This window comes from Drosophila innubila, assembly GCF_004354385.1.
Source record: "Drosophila innubila isolate TH190305 chromosome 2R unlocalized genomic scaffold, UK_Dinn_1.0 1_C_2R, whole genome shotgun sequence".
NCBI lineage: Eukaryota > Metazoa > Arthropoda > Insecta > Diptera > Drosophilidae > Drosophila > Drosophila innubila.
This window is the reverse complement of record NW_022995374.1, coordinates 12,684,192-12,698,510: the sequence shown is the minus strand read 5'-3', so window position 1 is coordinate 12,698,510 and position 14,319 is coordinate 12,684,192. Positions and strand designations below refer to the sequence as shown.

At 34.8% G+C, this 14,319-nt stretch overlaps 1 protein-coding gene across 2 annotated transcripts in view; it reads right to left on the bottom strand.

The window, feature by feature from the left end:
• Positions 1–12,154, bottom strand: part of LOC117785776 (GTP-binding protein RAD) — a 29,766-nt gene extending 17,612 nt beyond the window's left edge. For both annotated transcript variants that reach the window (XM_034624003.1, XM_034624004.1), the window contains exons 1-2: positions 11,560–12,154; positions 389–767 (exon numbers count right to left, since the gene is read on the bottom strand). In XM_034624003.1, the coding sequence (XP_034479894.1) occupies positions 389–595 (207 nt within the window). In that variant the 5' untranslated portion in view covers positions 596–767; positions 11,560–12,154. The remainder of the gene's footprint in view (positions 1–388; positions 768–11,559) is intronic.
• Positions 12,155–14,319: the final 2,165 nt, after the last annotated feature.

Here is a 14,319-nt window from a genome sequence, read left to right as displayed (position 1 = left end):
TTACAAAATTGTATCAATCTACAATTATTGATTTATAGTTTGTATAAAATTTGAATATCTCTCACTGCAGTTTCTAATTTCAATTACGAATTCATATCAAGAAAATCTATAAAACAAATAAGCGCGAATTTAAGAAAATAATTACTAGTAATATAAATATATTTTCTATACATTTTAGATTGAAATTCGTGATTCTTGGTGTAGACTATAAAAGCAGCAGCTACTAAATGTGCTCAGTAATGTTGCAAATGAATGTAAATATAAGGCAGCAATCAATTAATTAGATAACTAACTAAATAATTAAGTAACTTAGCAACCAAGTGACAAGCTAACTGACTGACTGACTAACTAGTTAATTACTCAACTACGAGCAAATTGGACAACTCACCGATCTGGCGCCCGATGTGATGCGTGCGCTTTGGGAGCGCGTTGCGGGACGGCGACGTCTGTAGCCGGGGGTTCCCCCCTCGGGGGTGGCACTGCCCGAGGGCATGTTGTGGATAACGGTCTCGATGCTGGCGCCAGTGGCACAGATCGAGGCACTTCTCGTCTTCTTCTGCATGCGATGATGCATTGGCGATACATCGTCGACCATTTTGCCGTGTGGTTCGTCTGTGACTCGACTGAATGTGGTTTAGTTTGTGGTGCGTTGAGTTTGATTTGATTTTTCAGTTAACTGCAAAAGCAATTTGTGTGGTGCTGTTGTTGCTGGTGCTGCTCTAACTGTGGCTGCACTTTCGGGTGCATAATCTGAGTTTGTGGTGCGTCTGCAAATAAACAAAAAGCCAGCAAACGAATGCAATAAATACTTAAAAATGTGATTCAAATCAAGAAAAATGTAACATTTTTCAAATACTTGCAACTATTATGTGTGGTCATGTTTTATATTTATAAATAAAGCAACGCAAAAGATCTTAACGCTAAAACTAAATACAAAAATGTGCATGCTAGGCTAAAAGATACCCTGTCATTGTTTAAAATTATATTCGAAATTTACAGTATATGTAGATAATGTACCCCTTTCAGTGTACCCCTTTTGGTGAACGCTTACAGGGTATTTTAAGCAAATTTGCCAGAGATAAAACTAAATTGTATAACTATGTACATGCAACATAATTTGCTGTGTGATTTCTCATTTCACTTTCAACTCTCGTGTGTCGTTTCTTGTGTTCATTTTATTTTATTTCATTTTTCACTTTCATCTCCCTTCCGCCTCTTACATTTTATTTATAACCTGTTTCGCCTTTTCACGCGTTTCCACAAAAACTGGGTCACCGTCCGAACAAACGAAAAGACCGAACAACGAGCGCCGTCCATAAAATGGCGTTGAAAATCACACACCCAAAGGAGGAATGCAGTGTGGGGGAAGCGAAGCGGGGTAGCTCAAATGAGCCATCATTGTATACTATAAAAGAAATGGCTAATCAATAAATTATGATCTAAAATTGCATAAATATGAAAAAGAAATTATAGATCATAAAACAGAATAAAATATGTGTAATACCTAAGAGTATAACATTATAATTTGTATTTTAGGACATATTTTATGTCTCTTAATTGGTTTTTTTCTTGATAATAATTGAACAGCATAAAATCAGTTAAGTTATCTGCTCTTCAGATATATTTTAGATTACTAAAACGCTTTTGATTTTTAAAACTACTTCTTAGCAATGAAAGTTTCTTACAATTTTCTTTCCCAAATTCATAATTTTTTTTTAATCTCTACTTAATGCTTTATGTCTTTGATATTGATAAAAACCCTTTATCGATTTCGTAATTCTTTCTAGGAATGAATATTTACTCAAATTCCAGTGAGTTTTCAACTCTGAACAATTATTTTATATTTTGTTTAAAATAACTAAATTTTTCCTTTTTTTAATCTAACATATTTCACAAAATTTTCTCAATCCCTTTCTAGAAATTGGTGGAGTAACTTTTTAGATTTATTAATAGAAAGTTCACAATGTTCTTTTTCTCTTTATTTTAAACGATTTCTTTAAATCCCCTGCATCCATATCTGGAAATCGATTGGGTAACTCTATGGATTTCGCAATACTCAGTCATTCTTGCCACTGTTCGCGTAGTCTAAACAATTTCTCAACTCATACTCATACTCATACTCATAGAGAGGCCACTCTGGCCCATATATCAGAGGCATCTCATGTGTCGGAACGTGTATGTTTCCATGTGCCATGTGCCTGGGTTGATTGTGGGCTGCGAGTGCTTAAGTGTCCGTGTGTCCGTTGTTTAATCACGGCGTAGTTTTTATACAATCTATAAATACATTTTCGCTTTGGATACGTTTTTGCTTTCTTTTGTGCTATTTCTCTTGCATCATCTTCGGAACTCTCTCGTTTACTCGTATCTAAACATTTCACAATAAATTTGTTGTGTTGATGTAAATAAAAGAGATTGCTTTCAACGAGGCGAGGGTGTCGATCTGGAATGCCTCAAGTGGCGTAGCTGATGTGGCAACTTTTCCCCAGAGCGGAACTAACAACTTGGCTGAAATGTCCTGCAGTTTAATTGACACTAATTGCCAAAGAGACTCAAGCAGGCAACCAACTAAAATGAAAACGAAATCCATTTTTCTAGCCATCTTAAATTCATCTATCTCTACACTGGAAAAAATGGGACAAAGATTAAGAGTTTTTCCTTACAACTAGGAATTTTTGTCTATGAAGTAGTTAGAGAGTTGGAAATTCTTCTAAATAGAAAAAACATGTTGTTTGTAGGACCACTAAATTTATATTTCTGTTAATTTTTTAATAATTTAAAGATGTTTTATTAAAAAAATAAAATTTTTAACACGAATATTTTTAATGTAAGAGCCATTTTTTTCAGTGTAGACCTGGCACTGCTCTAAGACGCTACCAAATTGAATTTGTCAGGACCCCGCAGGCAGGAGGTGTCACAACTGCTGCCAGGACAATGATGATGATGATAATGATAATGATGATGAAGATGTTCATGAGAACACCCAATCAAAACATATATATTTGTAATCTATTTAGGCTCGCACTACTTAGACATGCATCATTAGCTGTTCCCTCCTGTCTTCTCCTCCTCCCCTCATCTACTATTGTGATCAGTTCGGTTCTCTGCCCACAAGTTTTGCATAATCGAATTACGCTTCAAAGTCGTTTGGACCCCCACAATTCACATTGAATTCAGCTGTCAGCTCTTGGCTCCACTTCTAAGTGCAATTTGGAGTCTGTCTGTCTACTGCAAGATGTCGCCATATCTCAAGTTGTCTAGGCCAAAACAGAAAGCCATGAAGTGCTTACTGTATATTTAATTTTTTGGCTGCATTTTTCTTTGCATATATTTGTATATATTCTTTGAAGTATAAAATAATTTGCCAACTATATAAATATATTTCTTTTTTGTGTAAATAGTTATAGCTTTGAAAAATATTGATTACTAAACTGGGAACAACAATAAATACCTGTACTCTAATTTTCAGCCTGAGTAATAGGAAATAAAACATGTACAAGTAGATGGATAAATATTGAAAAATTAATAAAAAATTTTTAAAAGACAGAAAAAGACTTTTAGGTTTTTATATAATCAAAGGTATCTATAAATTTTTTATATGTCCTTTACACATGCTAGGTCAACCCAAGAGCAATTGAAAAACATTTCAAAGTCAAGTACTTTATATTTGTACTTATTTTGCAGTTGTTAATTCACATTGTCACACTTTTGCAACAAAGTGTTGCAGTAATTACTTTTTTGAATGATTACAACGTAAATAATTAAGAGCTCGCTTTATTTGCGTTGACTTTTTTGTTGGCTGGCAACTGTCAAGGGGGACTCCAGTAAACCTGGCCAATGCTAAGGACATTCTCCCACACACACACTAGCACAAAGGGCAACTGTATAAGCTAAAAGTAGGTAAATAATGCAAAAGTTTCTACTGGTAACACGCTGCGTATGCGTTATATAAAATACAGATAGAGCAACCCTTTAAAGATGTTCCCTAACTAGAGCTGGGGCGATAAGCAGCTGAAAGGATTTTAAAGGCATTGTCAATGTGACTTTACGCTTGATTTGCCCGAACCGAAAATCCAGCGATGCATTGCAAGCAAACAAAAAAAAAGGGGACACAATTGGAAGAGGATCCTGCGACATTCAGTCGTGCATGAAACTGAACCCGAACCCGAAACTGCTGCAGATGAAGTCGCCATTCTGTTTGCATTGAATTCATGCCACAGGCTTAGCTAACAACACAAACAAAGACCGGGCCAAGTCTGGGGCAACATTGAAGGCGCGTCTCTCTAATTGCCCGGACAATGGGCCTAAAGAGAAGCTGAATCGACTTGATTGGCCTGGACAGCACTACATATTAAGTAGAGCAGGAGAAGGAGATAGAAATAGAGATGGAGATAGAGGGAACCTTGCCTTTCGTTTTATTTTGATGTGGACGCATTGTGCTTTTATGGCCAATAGATATGGCCACATGTGCTTTGCGATTATTATGAAACTTTGGGGACTTTTATCTAAGCCAAAATCGACAACAACAGCAGCAAAATGAAGCGCGCTATTAACATAAATTTGATGCCAACTCAAATATTTGGCCACATATTGGCTAATCAGACCACCTATCGAAATATTGGCAGGGGAATATCAAAAATTGTTCACTGTACATTGACAGCTGTGCCCGATTCCAGGCAACTTAAGTTATCAGCTTTACATATTCACAATGTGCGTGGGGTAGTTTTGTTTTTTTTTTTTGTTTTGTTTCATTGCTGAGATAAACCTGACAAAAGCCGATAAAAGTCGTATGATATGGCGTGGTCTTTGCAATCGCATGATGTGACAACAGATTTCGAAGAACAGGAGACCAAAGTTTCACCTGTTCTCCTGCTTTAAATTGAGATACTAATTACTTAGTTGGTAAATTAATTTAAAATGTAATAACTAGATTTTAAAGAGCTGTACATGTATGTTTTTTTCAGTTCTTAGTTTGATTTATATATCGTTATTTTATTAATAATTTTAATTCTTAATCAGCATCAGTAAGTCTTAGATTTGAAAGTAAAAATTCTAAGATAAAGTAAGTAAAATACTTTAAAAGCGTACAAGTGCAGCTAAATTAAATGTGTACTATTTATTTATATTATTTAGAGAGCGAATAGTTAAATAAATTTTAAAAAATGTATTAAATTTGTCTAAATATATTGCTAATATTAAAGTGAATTGAGAAACACTCAGCGTACTTAGACATATCTTTCAAGCAGGCAAAATTATTTTTAGAATAAAATGTCCTGTTATTGCTGTATTACAGGACGCAACAGTTGTGTGTTCTTGGCACGAGTCAAGTTGATTTTGATGTTATGTCCTATGTTCTTATGGCTGAGTTGAGACATGTTTCTACTCCTGCTGTCGTTTCGTTGTCGTTGTTGTTTCCTGTTTGTTTTCATGGCCACGGTCACATAAACACACACACACACACACTCAAACAAGCCACACACACCTGTTGCAAGCTGGCGATAAAATTAATTTCAATGCACTGAGAGAAATCGGCGCACAAGCAAGACACAAAGACTGTCTCACAAACACAGTCAAACTGTTGGCGACACATGGAATTGCTAGAAAGGTCAGAGCATTGTTCATTTACCTTTTTTACCCAACCTGCTCAGAAACTGCGCCTATTGTCGAGCTCAACTTGTTGTTGCTGTTGTTGTTGTTGCACAGCCTGTTGACATTGTTCTTATTGTTATTGTTTTTGTTGTTTTTCCTAAGGCATTAACATCCCTATTCCTCATGAACATTATCATTATCATTCAGGGCGTTCGTTAGCGGTTTGTTAAGAGCATCTGTGCGAAGAAAAGCGATTTTATTACTCATACGCCGCATAGACAGACCAACAAGTTATTTGTGCGCCAATTTGTTTGTTTTTGTTTTTATTTCTGCTTTGTGTCATCAACATTAAATTGGCGCTGTTGATTTGTTTTCTTCTTTTTTTTTTTTTGACCAACTCAAAACAAATTTTGTTGCCGTAAATAAATTTCCATGCATTTCGCTTTGACAACGCACAACATTGAGTCGTGTGAGAATTTTAATTGCAAAGCAAAATATTTTGAAACAGCCATTTGAACTGAGATACTGGCACGCGGCATGTATATTTAGTCTAGCTAAATCTATAAAGAATTCTGCGATACGAAGGTGACATAATAACATCATGCTTAAATCCCGAAACATACCACAAGATTAGAACTGGAAACTTAAAGAATTTTGTGGAAAATTTCTATGATTTTATTTTTACAATTGAATTTTCCTATAGTTAGTCTTTATATGTTTAGTGTATTTCTCCTTTGAATTATTCAATTATATATAAATCAAATACTATTATTTATAATTTTATCTTGACCATTCGATCTTTAGTAAATTTATATGCATCAAATAATTTTAAAGTAAATACCTCTATTATTGTAGATTATCTCCTTAAAACTATTTTCAATATACTGAAATATTTTCTCAAATATTAAAGCAAGCATTTCAACATCTATTCTTCTTCTGTTTGATTTATAAATAAATTTTAAGGTTCTTCGATTAAATAAAAATTACATATAGGATAAAAGAAAGAACTTCCCCCTTTTAACAACTTTCTAACCAATTGCATTTGTTCAGTAAATAAAGTACTTTTCTCACTTAATGAATTTTGTATCTAATAAAGTGCAAATTGTTTATAGGGAAGCTCAACTGTATACTGGTTATATGAGCTATATAACTCAATTTGCAGCTTATTCCTTGGGTAATTGTTCAATAAATCGATGCGACAGGCGAGCTAAATTTTATTTTTGTCAAAGATTTTCCAAATCGCTGCACAAATCGACAAAGCACAAAAAACAAGAGCAACCTAAAGGGCAACAACAACAACGACAACAACAACAACCGGGGGCATGCCACAAATTGCCGTCTGTTTAGTTTAAACTTAACGTCTTTTATAATGATTATGACACATGGCAGGTGTGTTCCCGTCTGCATGTGTGTGTGTGTGTGTATCTGTGTGTCTGCCTTAAGGAACACACTTATCTGTCGAGGAGTTTTCATTTTCCGTGTCTTATTTTCAATTTGAATGAGCAAATGCCGCTGGCTGGGCTCAGATGCTTACACAAAAGTACACTTCATTTAGTTTTCTGACAGCACAAAATAAGATTGAGCGACTTCCCCAAGTAGACATCCTTCCCCGACTCGCGTGTACTCGTGTCCTTCGTGAAAATCTGTGTTAATGTTCGCATACCATAATTAACTTCAATACAAAATAAATTGGAAATTTTTTAACGATTTTCTTAGGCTTTATTGTTTGTTTCATTGCGCCCTTACAGCACCCTAATTGTCTGTCTCTTAGTGTGTGTGTGTGTGTGTGTGTGCTCAAGAGTCTGCCATTGTGTGTGTGCTGTGTGTGTGTTTATCTGTTCTTCTTTCTTGGGCATATGTTGAGAGACTTTCGCTGTGTTTGATTTCACATACTTGGCACACTTTTGTGTACACACTCAACATTATTTGCTTTTGCGTATATTTGAATTATTTTCTTATACAGTTTTTCTGTCAGTGTTTTATTTAGTTTAAATCTGGAAATTCTGAATTTAGCCCTAAAATAACCACTGAAAGATAAACAATAATAACTAATTTAATTTTTTTTTTTTTAACTGAATATATGTTGCCTTGTAAAAATAAGTAAGAACACGCCAGTCGAGTATGCTCGACTACGATATACCTTTTACACAGATACCTTACATTGATGAAAAAATAAGCTTCTATTTTGTTTTAAATTTTTTATATTTTCTTGAAAAACTTGTGTGTTTCTTGGCATCTCAATTATTTGACCCCAACTATTATACTGTTAACTTTTTGGATTAAAATTTGAAATTGTAAATTTGTATTTAACATAATCTTAGTGTATTTATATTTTATATATATTTTTATAAATGATTGATAAAGTTTATTAATACTTTTATTCACGTTTAGTAAAAAAATAAATAACTTATACGATCTTAATGAAATTTATTGGGATTATAAGGAACATTTTAACGAATATTTTTTACAAAAATAAAGATTAAAATTCTTAAATTTCTTTGTAAATTAAATTACATACTTTATCTATAGCTTTTATAGAGGACAGACTGACTATAACTCACTATACTCACTATACTCAACTAAATTTTTTACTGAGAATAACACCACAATTTGTTATAAGAACAAAAGTAGTAAAACTTTGAGTGGAGCGGTATCTCGTTTCTTTTAATTTTTAAATATTTTTCTTTGATTTACTTTCATTTTATTGTTTTTCATGTTATTCTTCGTTTCATTTTATAAAAGAGTAATTCAACTGAATAAACGGAAATTTTTTTATGAGGAATTCGCTCATGTTTAACAATTTCTCACGTTCCAGCTATGGGAAAACTCTAGATAATTTCGCGTTGGTGTTGAGATGGGTTATCGATTAAATAAGTTTGTTGTTTGCCAGTTTTTTTACAGTTCCTTTCGCCATTTTTTATGATCAAACATCAATCCAAGTGGGAATTTGCACAGCTCTGGCAATTATGCATTTTTAGCCACGTTAGGACCAGAAAGCAGTCATAGGACTAATGGAAAATGCCGGAGCAATGGATGCGTCCATTAGAAAAAACAAGAGAGAAAAAAAAACACAGAATTTCCAGAGTAAAAAAAGAAGGAAAATGGCAAATGGCCAACAAGTTGAGCTGCGTGAATAAATACAATATATCTTCCAATTTTTTTTACTTTTTATACAAATTTATTGTGAGGTGCTGTAAAGGAAACTGTGCTCTGAGTGTGTGTGAGTGTGTGTGTGTATGGAAACGATTTTGCATGTTTGTTGTGGACTTTTACAATGATGAGAATAAAATTTGCTGGGTCTATATTTTGTTAGTTTCGATGCTGTGCAGCGGAAATGTTGTCAGTCTCCTCCAGAGTCACGTTTCTCGCTATTCAAGAGTTTTCCACTTGAAGCACACACACACACACACAAGCACAACTCACAGACAGACAACACACACACACACACACTCACTTACAAAGTGTAGTTCAAAGTGAAGCTATGGAGCTTGTCATACACGATATGTAACCACGCCCGGGAATATCCCCATGAAACTGGATATAAAGGGAGATAGAGAGAGAGAGAGAGGGGGAAAGAGAAAGAGAATGTGTGTTTTCGGACTGACAGCACTGTCAACTACAACTACAAAACAACAACAAAAACATAGACCACTTTGAAGGCGGTCGCTGCATTTTGGCCACCGAACTGAACATGGATACCAAAAAACCTCCCAGGATTTCCCTTACCCCCTTGCAGGCTGCCATATCCTGCTCATCCTGTCAGTTGCCTGTTGGCCAAGGGCATTGGGCAGGTGCAGTCCAGGTTTCTACAGTCCCCTTCTGTTCTTTCTACCTCCCTAACCTTCCACCTCTTGGCTGCTCGGCTTTTTGTGCTACTCCTAGAGATTTTAATTGAATTTACAATTTTTGGTAGGCACTGAAGCGTCTAAAAGCAATGCATATCAATTTCATTATGGCCAACAATTATTTGTGGCCCAGAACTAATGGAATTATTTGGCCAAATTTGATTTGTCATAAAAAGCATTGCAACTCCAACAACACACACACACACCTGTCTTCAGACTGCACTGTGTATGTGTGTATGTGCGTATGTGTGTGTGGGCGTGGCTTTTTGGCCATGTTCGAGTCGCGTGCCAATTGCCATTTTAGTTTAATTGGCAAACGGCCACAGAGCCCGCAGTGCAACAAAAGCGATTCAATCCCAAATGACGCAGTGCACCACAACATTTTTTTAATTCCACTCTTTCTCATCTACTTCATCAAATATGTCCTGTTGTTTTTGTTTTGATTGAGTTTTTGTAATTGTGGTGTCAACGTGCGGAAATCGGAGTGCTTGATTGACTGACTTTGATTAGGCCTGAGGATTGGTGGCACGGGGCAGGGGGGTTCACTTGTCCGCGGTTTTGTTTGCGTTACAACAGCAAAACATGTGGCAAGTGGCAAGTCGCAAGCTAGAATTCAATCAACAACACAACTAGAAAAGCTAACTCTTAATTGAATTGCATTTGACTGTTAAAGTTTAAGCTGCGAATTTTGCTGTTAAATTTTACATAACAGGATGCTGTTAAGCCATGCGAATTACATTAACAGTGAGAAAGAGAAAGATCAGTCTGTAGAGCTTAACATTCCACATGCCATAAATAAGATAAGTTAGTGGTCATAACAGAATGTTAAATTCTAACCTAACTGACAACCAAACCATAACAGGTGTAAATTTTACATTGACGTGAATACAAAAAAAATTAAAGTGCATTATATGCAGAATCTATTATATGCAGAATCTATTTAGTATTAATGAAAAAGATCGAAAATTGTCGGAAAAATAACAAAATGTTACAAATGAAAAACATTTCCATGCAAAATTAATTTTGAAACAATTCTCATGACAATCGATTAAGTTCTTAAAATATTATTAGAGTTTAAAAATAGAGATAATGGCACTATCACATTTTTTATGTGTATTCAGATGTAACTAAAAAATATGTACCAAAAGAGTAACAGACGGAAAATTAACATTGGTAGTAGTAGTAAGGCAAGGTAGGAAAATAATGTAGCCTGCAACCTGTTGACATACCCAAATTATAACAGTTTAACAGAAGAAACCATATATGTAACATCTGCCACTGTAAAGTAACATAATGTATAACAAATAATTGCACGTAAATGTAGATTTCGTATATAAAGTTGTCAGATCAGCTCGTTGAGCCAAAAAAGGCAAAGACTCTTTAAACGGTTGAATGCCCTGAAGGAATTATCCTTAAATTGCTTCCGGCAGAACAGACCAGGCAGTCTTTGGTTGTTTGACTAGCCTCGGCGTGTGACTTTTTGTCTTTGAGAATTGTATTAAAATTGATTGCAATTTAGGCAGTTTCTTTGCTGCTGTCAAGTGGTTTATGGCACCCGAAGGAATGTGAAACGCTTTACAGCTGAAATAATCATTGCGAAATGTATTTATTTATTCTTGGCATTTGGTAGGGATGCAAAAGGGGAGAGGCGACTTGGCGGGGGGTGTGTAAAGCAAACGACAGCAACTGGGCCATTTGAACAGTGCAATAAACTCGGGACTGGCAATGTCCTGGAATATTTAATGTCCCGTACAGAATACTGAAAAGTTCCCAATGGGCCGCCAGCCAACACTGCGTATGAGCGATTTTCTTTCTTTTATCGGTTGTACTCGTATTATTCCCTTTTTATGAGTCGAATTGAGAGTGAAAGGACGAAGGCCTGATTATCCCAAATCAGCAAATGAATTTGGGCGGAAAAATGGATAAGGAAAAGCGTTGAAAAGCAAACAAATCAAAAAAGTCAGGTTAAGGCAACAAATCGCATTACAAACACAAAAAAAATAAAAACAAACTAAAAAAATATTAATTTACTTGAAAACAGAAGCATAATACTAATCATCAAAATCAACCACTTGGAGACATACTTTTATTTTTTTTTTTTTAGAGATTTCACTATTGTTAAACCTACCTGTATTTTGGTCCTTTGTGTTGTTTTGCGGCTCGAGCTGTTGCCTCAATTAATGAACGGCGTCCTTTGTTGGTCAATATCCATAGGAAATAAAACGAAAACAAAAACAAAAGAACCGGAGGCAGGCAGCGGCAACAAAAAATGAAGTTAATGTCGCCGCGGGCGGATGACGGGGCGCTATAAATGTGCGGCCTTATGTATTTGGTCGATAATTTGTATTAACACAGACACACACACACACTAGCTCACTGTATATAAAAATATATATGCACTTTTAATCTTCTTATTTGATTTTATTATATTATTTTGCTTGCTATTTTTAGTGATTTTAAAACACGTTGCGCGCTTTTGATTTTCCACTCGAACTGCACTCGACAAAATACCGAATAAATACTAAAAGAAACTTGCGCTGTTATTTAAGTATTTAAATGTATATACGTTTTGCATATTGAATATGTATTTTGAATAAATTTTGAAAATATTTTCCAAATTATTTTCGAGAACCAAAAAAATGGTCGTTGTCGGCGCGTGGGGCCAATGTCCGTTTAACGTTCCAATTTCCGTGTTCGCGTCCGTTTCGTTCGACGGCCGTTGAGTGTTTGACGCTGTGTCTCATTTGGCGCGTCGCAGTCGCAACATGTTTGAGCTTTATGCTGTGTTCGATGTTCGAAGTTCGAACTTATGTTATGATGACGACACTGTTAAGCTTTTGCCGAATGCAGCGCGGCGTCATTGTTAAAAGCTAGAAAGCTTCTTTTTAGGCGGCCGCTGTTTGCCTTTTTGCTTTGTCTGCTGTTTGTTTTGGCAGCGCTGTCGCTGCCGCTGCCGCTGCCACTGCTGACGCTGACGCTGACTTTGCCGCTTGTTGTTGTTGCTGTTGCTGTTTTAGTTTTTATGGCTGTGGTTGCCTTTTGTCAGCGTCGACTGCAACTTTTACAGCTGCTTCGGCATTTGTCTTCTCATCTCTGTTATTGTCACTGTGTATGTTTGTGCTTATGTGTGAGTCTGTGTGTTTGTGTGTTTGTATGTGTTTGTGTTTTTCCATTATATGCGCTGCTGCTGTTTTGGCCTCTTTTATGAGCCAAAATGCTGACAGGCCTGTGCTCACATAGTATAATATATTTATTTATTTATATACTCAGTACATATGCTAGCATTCTTTGACATTTTATTAGTCGCTGGGATTAACCATTGCTCATGGCTTTTCCTCTTTTTTTTTATTATTAATAATATCTATTAATGACAACTGTATATGTGTGCTATAAATGTGTCAACTGTTGTACTTTGCCCAATCATTTCCATATATTTAGCAATCAAATTACTCATACGCTCTGTTATCACCGACCGAAATCTAAATGCAAATTATAGCCCGAGTCACTCTGTTCATTAATTTAACATTTTATTTTTACACTATGCTAAAAAATGTAATTTAATTTTAAAATAATATTAAGTTTTATCTTTTCACTAATTGAAAGCTAATGAATACAACTAATTTATAATTTTCTTTATTAAATACATTTTATTACTGAAACATTTTAAAACTATTCAAGTTTTAGTTTTACAGGCCAGATTTCTACCAAACTGCATGTCGAATTTCTGCATTGTGTCTTAAATTGTTTATGAGTTATAAAACTATTTCTAAACACTTATAAGCCTAAGGGTTTAATGCCATAAATTGTTTTAGTTTCATGAGCTTAAACGTCAATTTGGCGAGTGTCCACATAAATTCACATCCTTTTTGACTTGTCACATAAATTGAAGTTGAGTGTTTGACAAAACTTTCATGAGTTGGTCTACAAATTGTAATTTAAATGGTCAAAACTCATTTGCCAAATGCAGTCAAGAAACAACACGCAGAAACGTTGTCAACTTGATTAATCACTGCAAACGTTTGTGCCACGTGCAACGCTTGGCAACATGCAACAATATGTCAAAATGTATTATAATGGAGTACATTGTGGCTTGTGGCTTGTGACATGTAAACAACGGAGTCTTCGGCGAGTCCACTTGACCAGGCCAACACGGGCTCTTGACAATAAGTCAAATGCTGTCGTGAGGTCGTCTAAACAGGAACAAACGAGTTCTCTATATATACAGTGCGTCATGTAAATGTTTTGACAATATATAAAAATACACATGGGAAATTATTAATCCCTAGAGATTTTACTAAGATTTCTTTTTAAAATGTCAGAGATTTTAAGTCTCTAAATTCAGCTGCCTTAAATTTATTTTAAATTTCAACAAAACTATTTATTATTGTTGTATTTTTTACAATAAAATACATCAGATTATATTGTATTTTGTATTGTTTTATTCAAGTTGTAAATGAGTTTATCAAATCTTGTATACAAAATTTGGGTAATATAAATTTTTTCAAACATGCCAGATAATTTATATTTTTACCTTTTTCTACGAACCAAATAAAATTTTAACAAAATGAATGAGTAAATAAGATCGTTGATATATTGTCAAAATCGACAATAAATCTAAACTTCAAACCGAATAATTCACGCAAATTCTACCCAATAAAATATTTTAATTTTATAATAATATTATAATTTTGTATATTAATGAGAAAACTCTGAAAAAAATATTCTTTTTTATTAGTAATGTGTGTCTGTTTTTTTTGTCAAAACAATTATTTGACAAACTGTAGAAAAGCACTCGTGTGAGAACGCCTGTCGCATGTCTTATCAAAGTGTTTGTTATTGCTCGGTTTGTTTTTGTTATCACCAGCTATGATTTATTTATAGGCCAGCC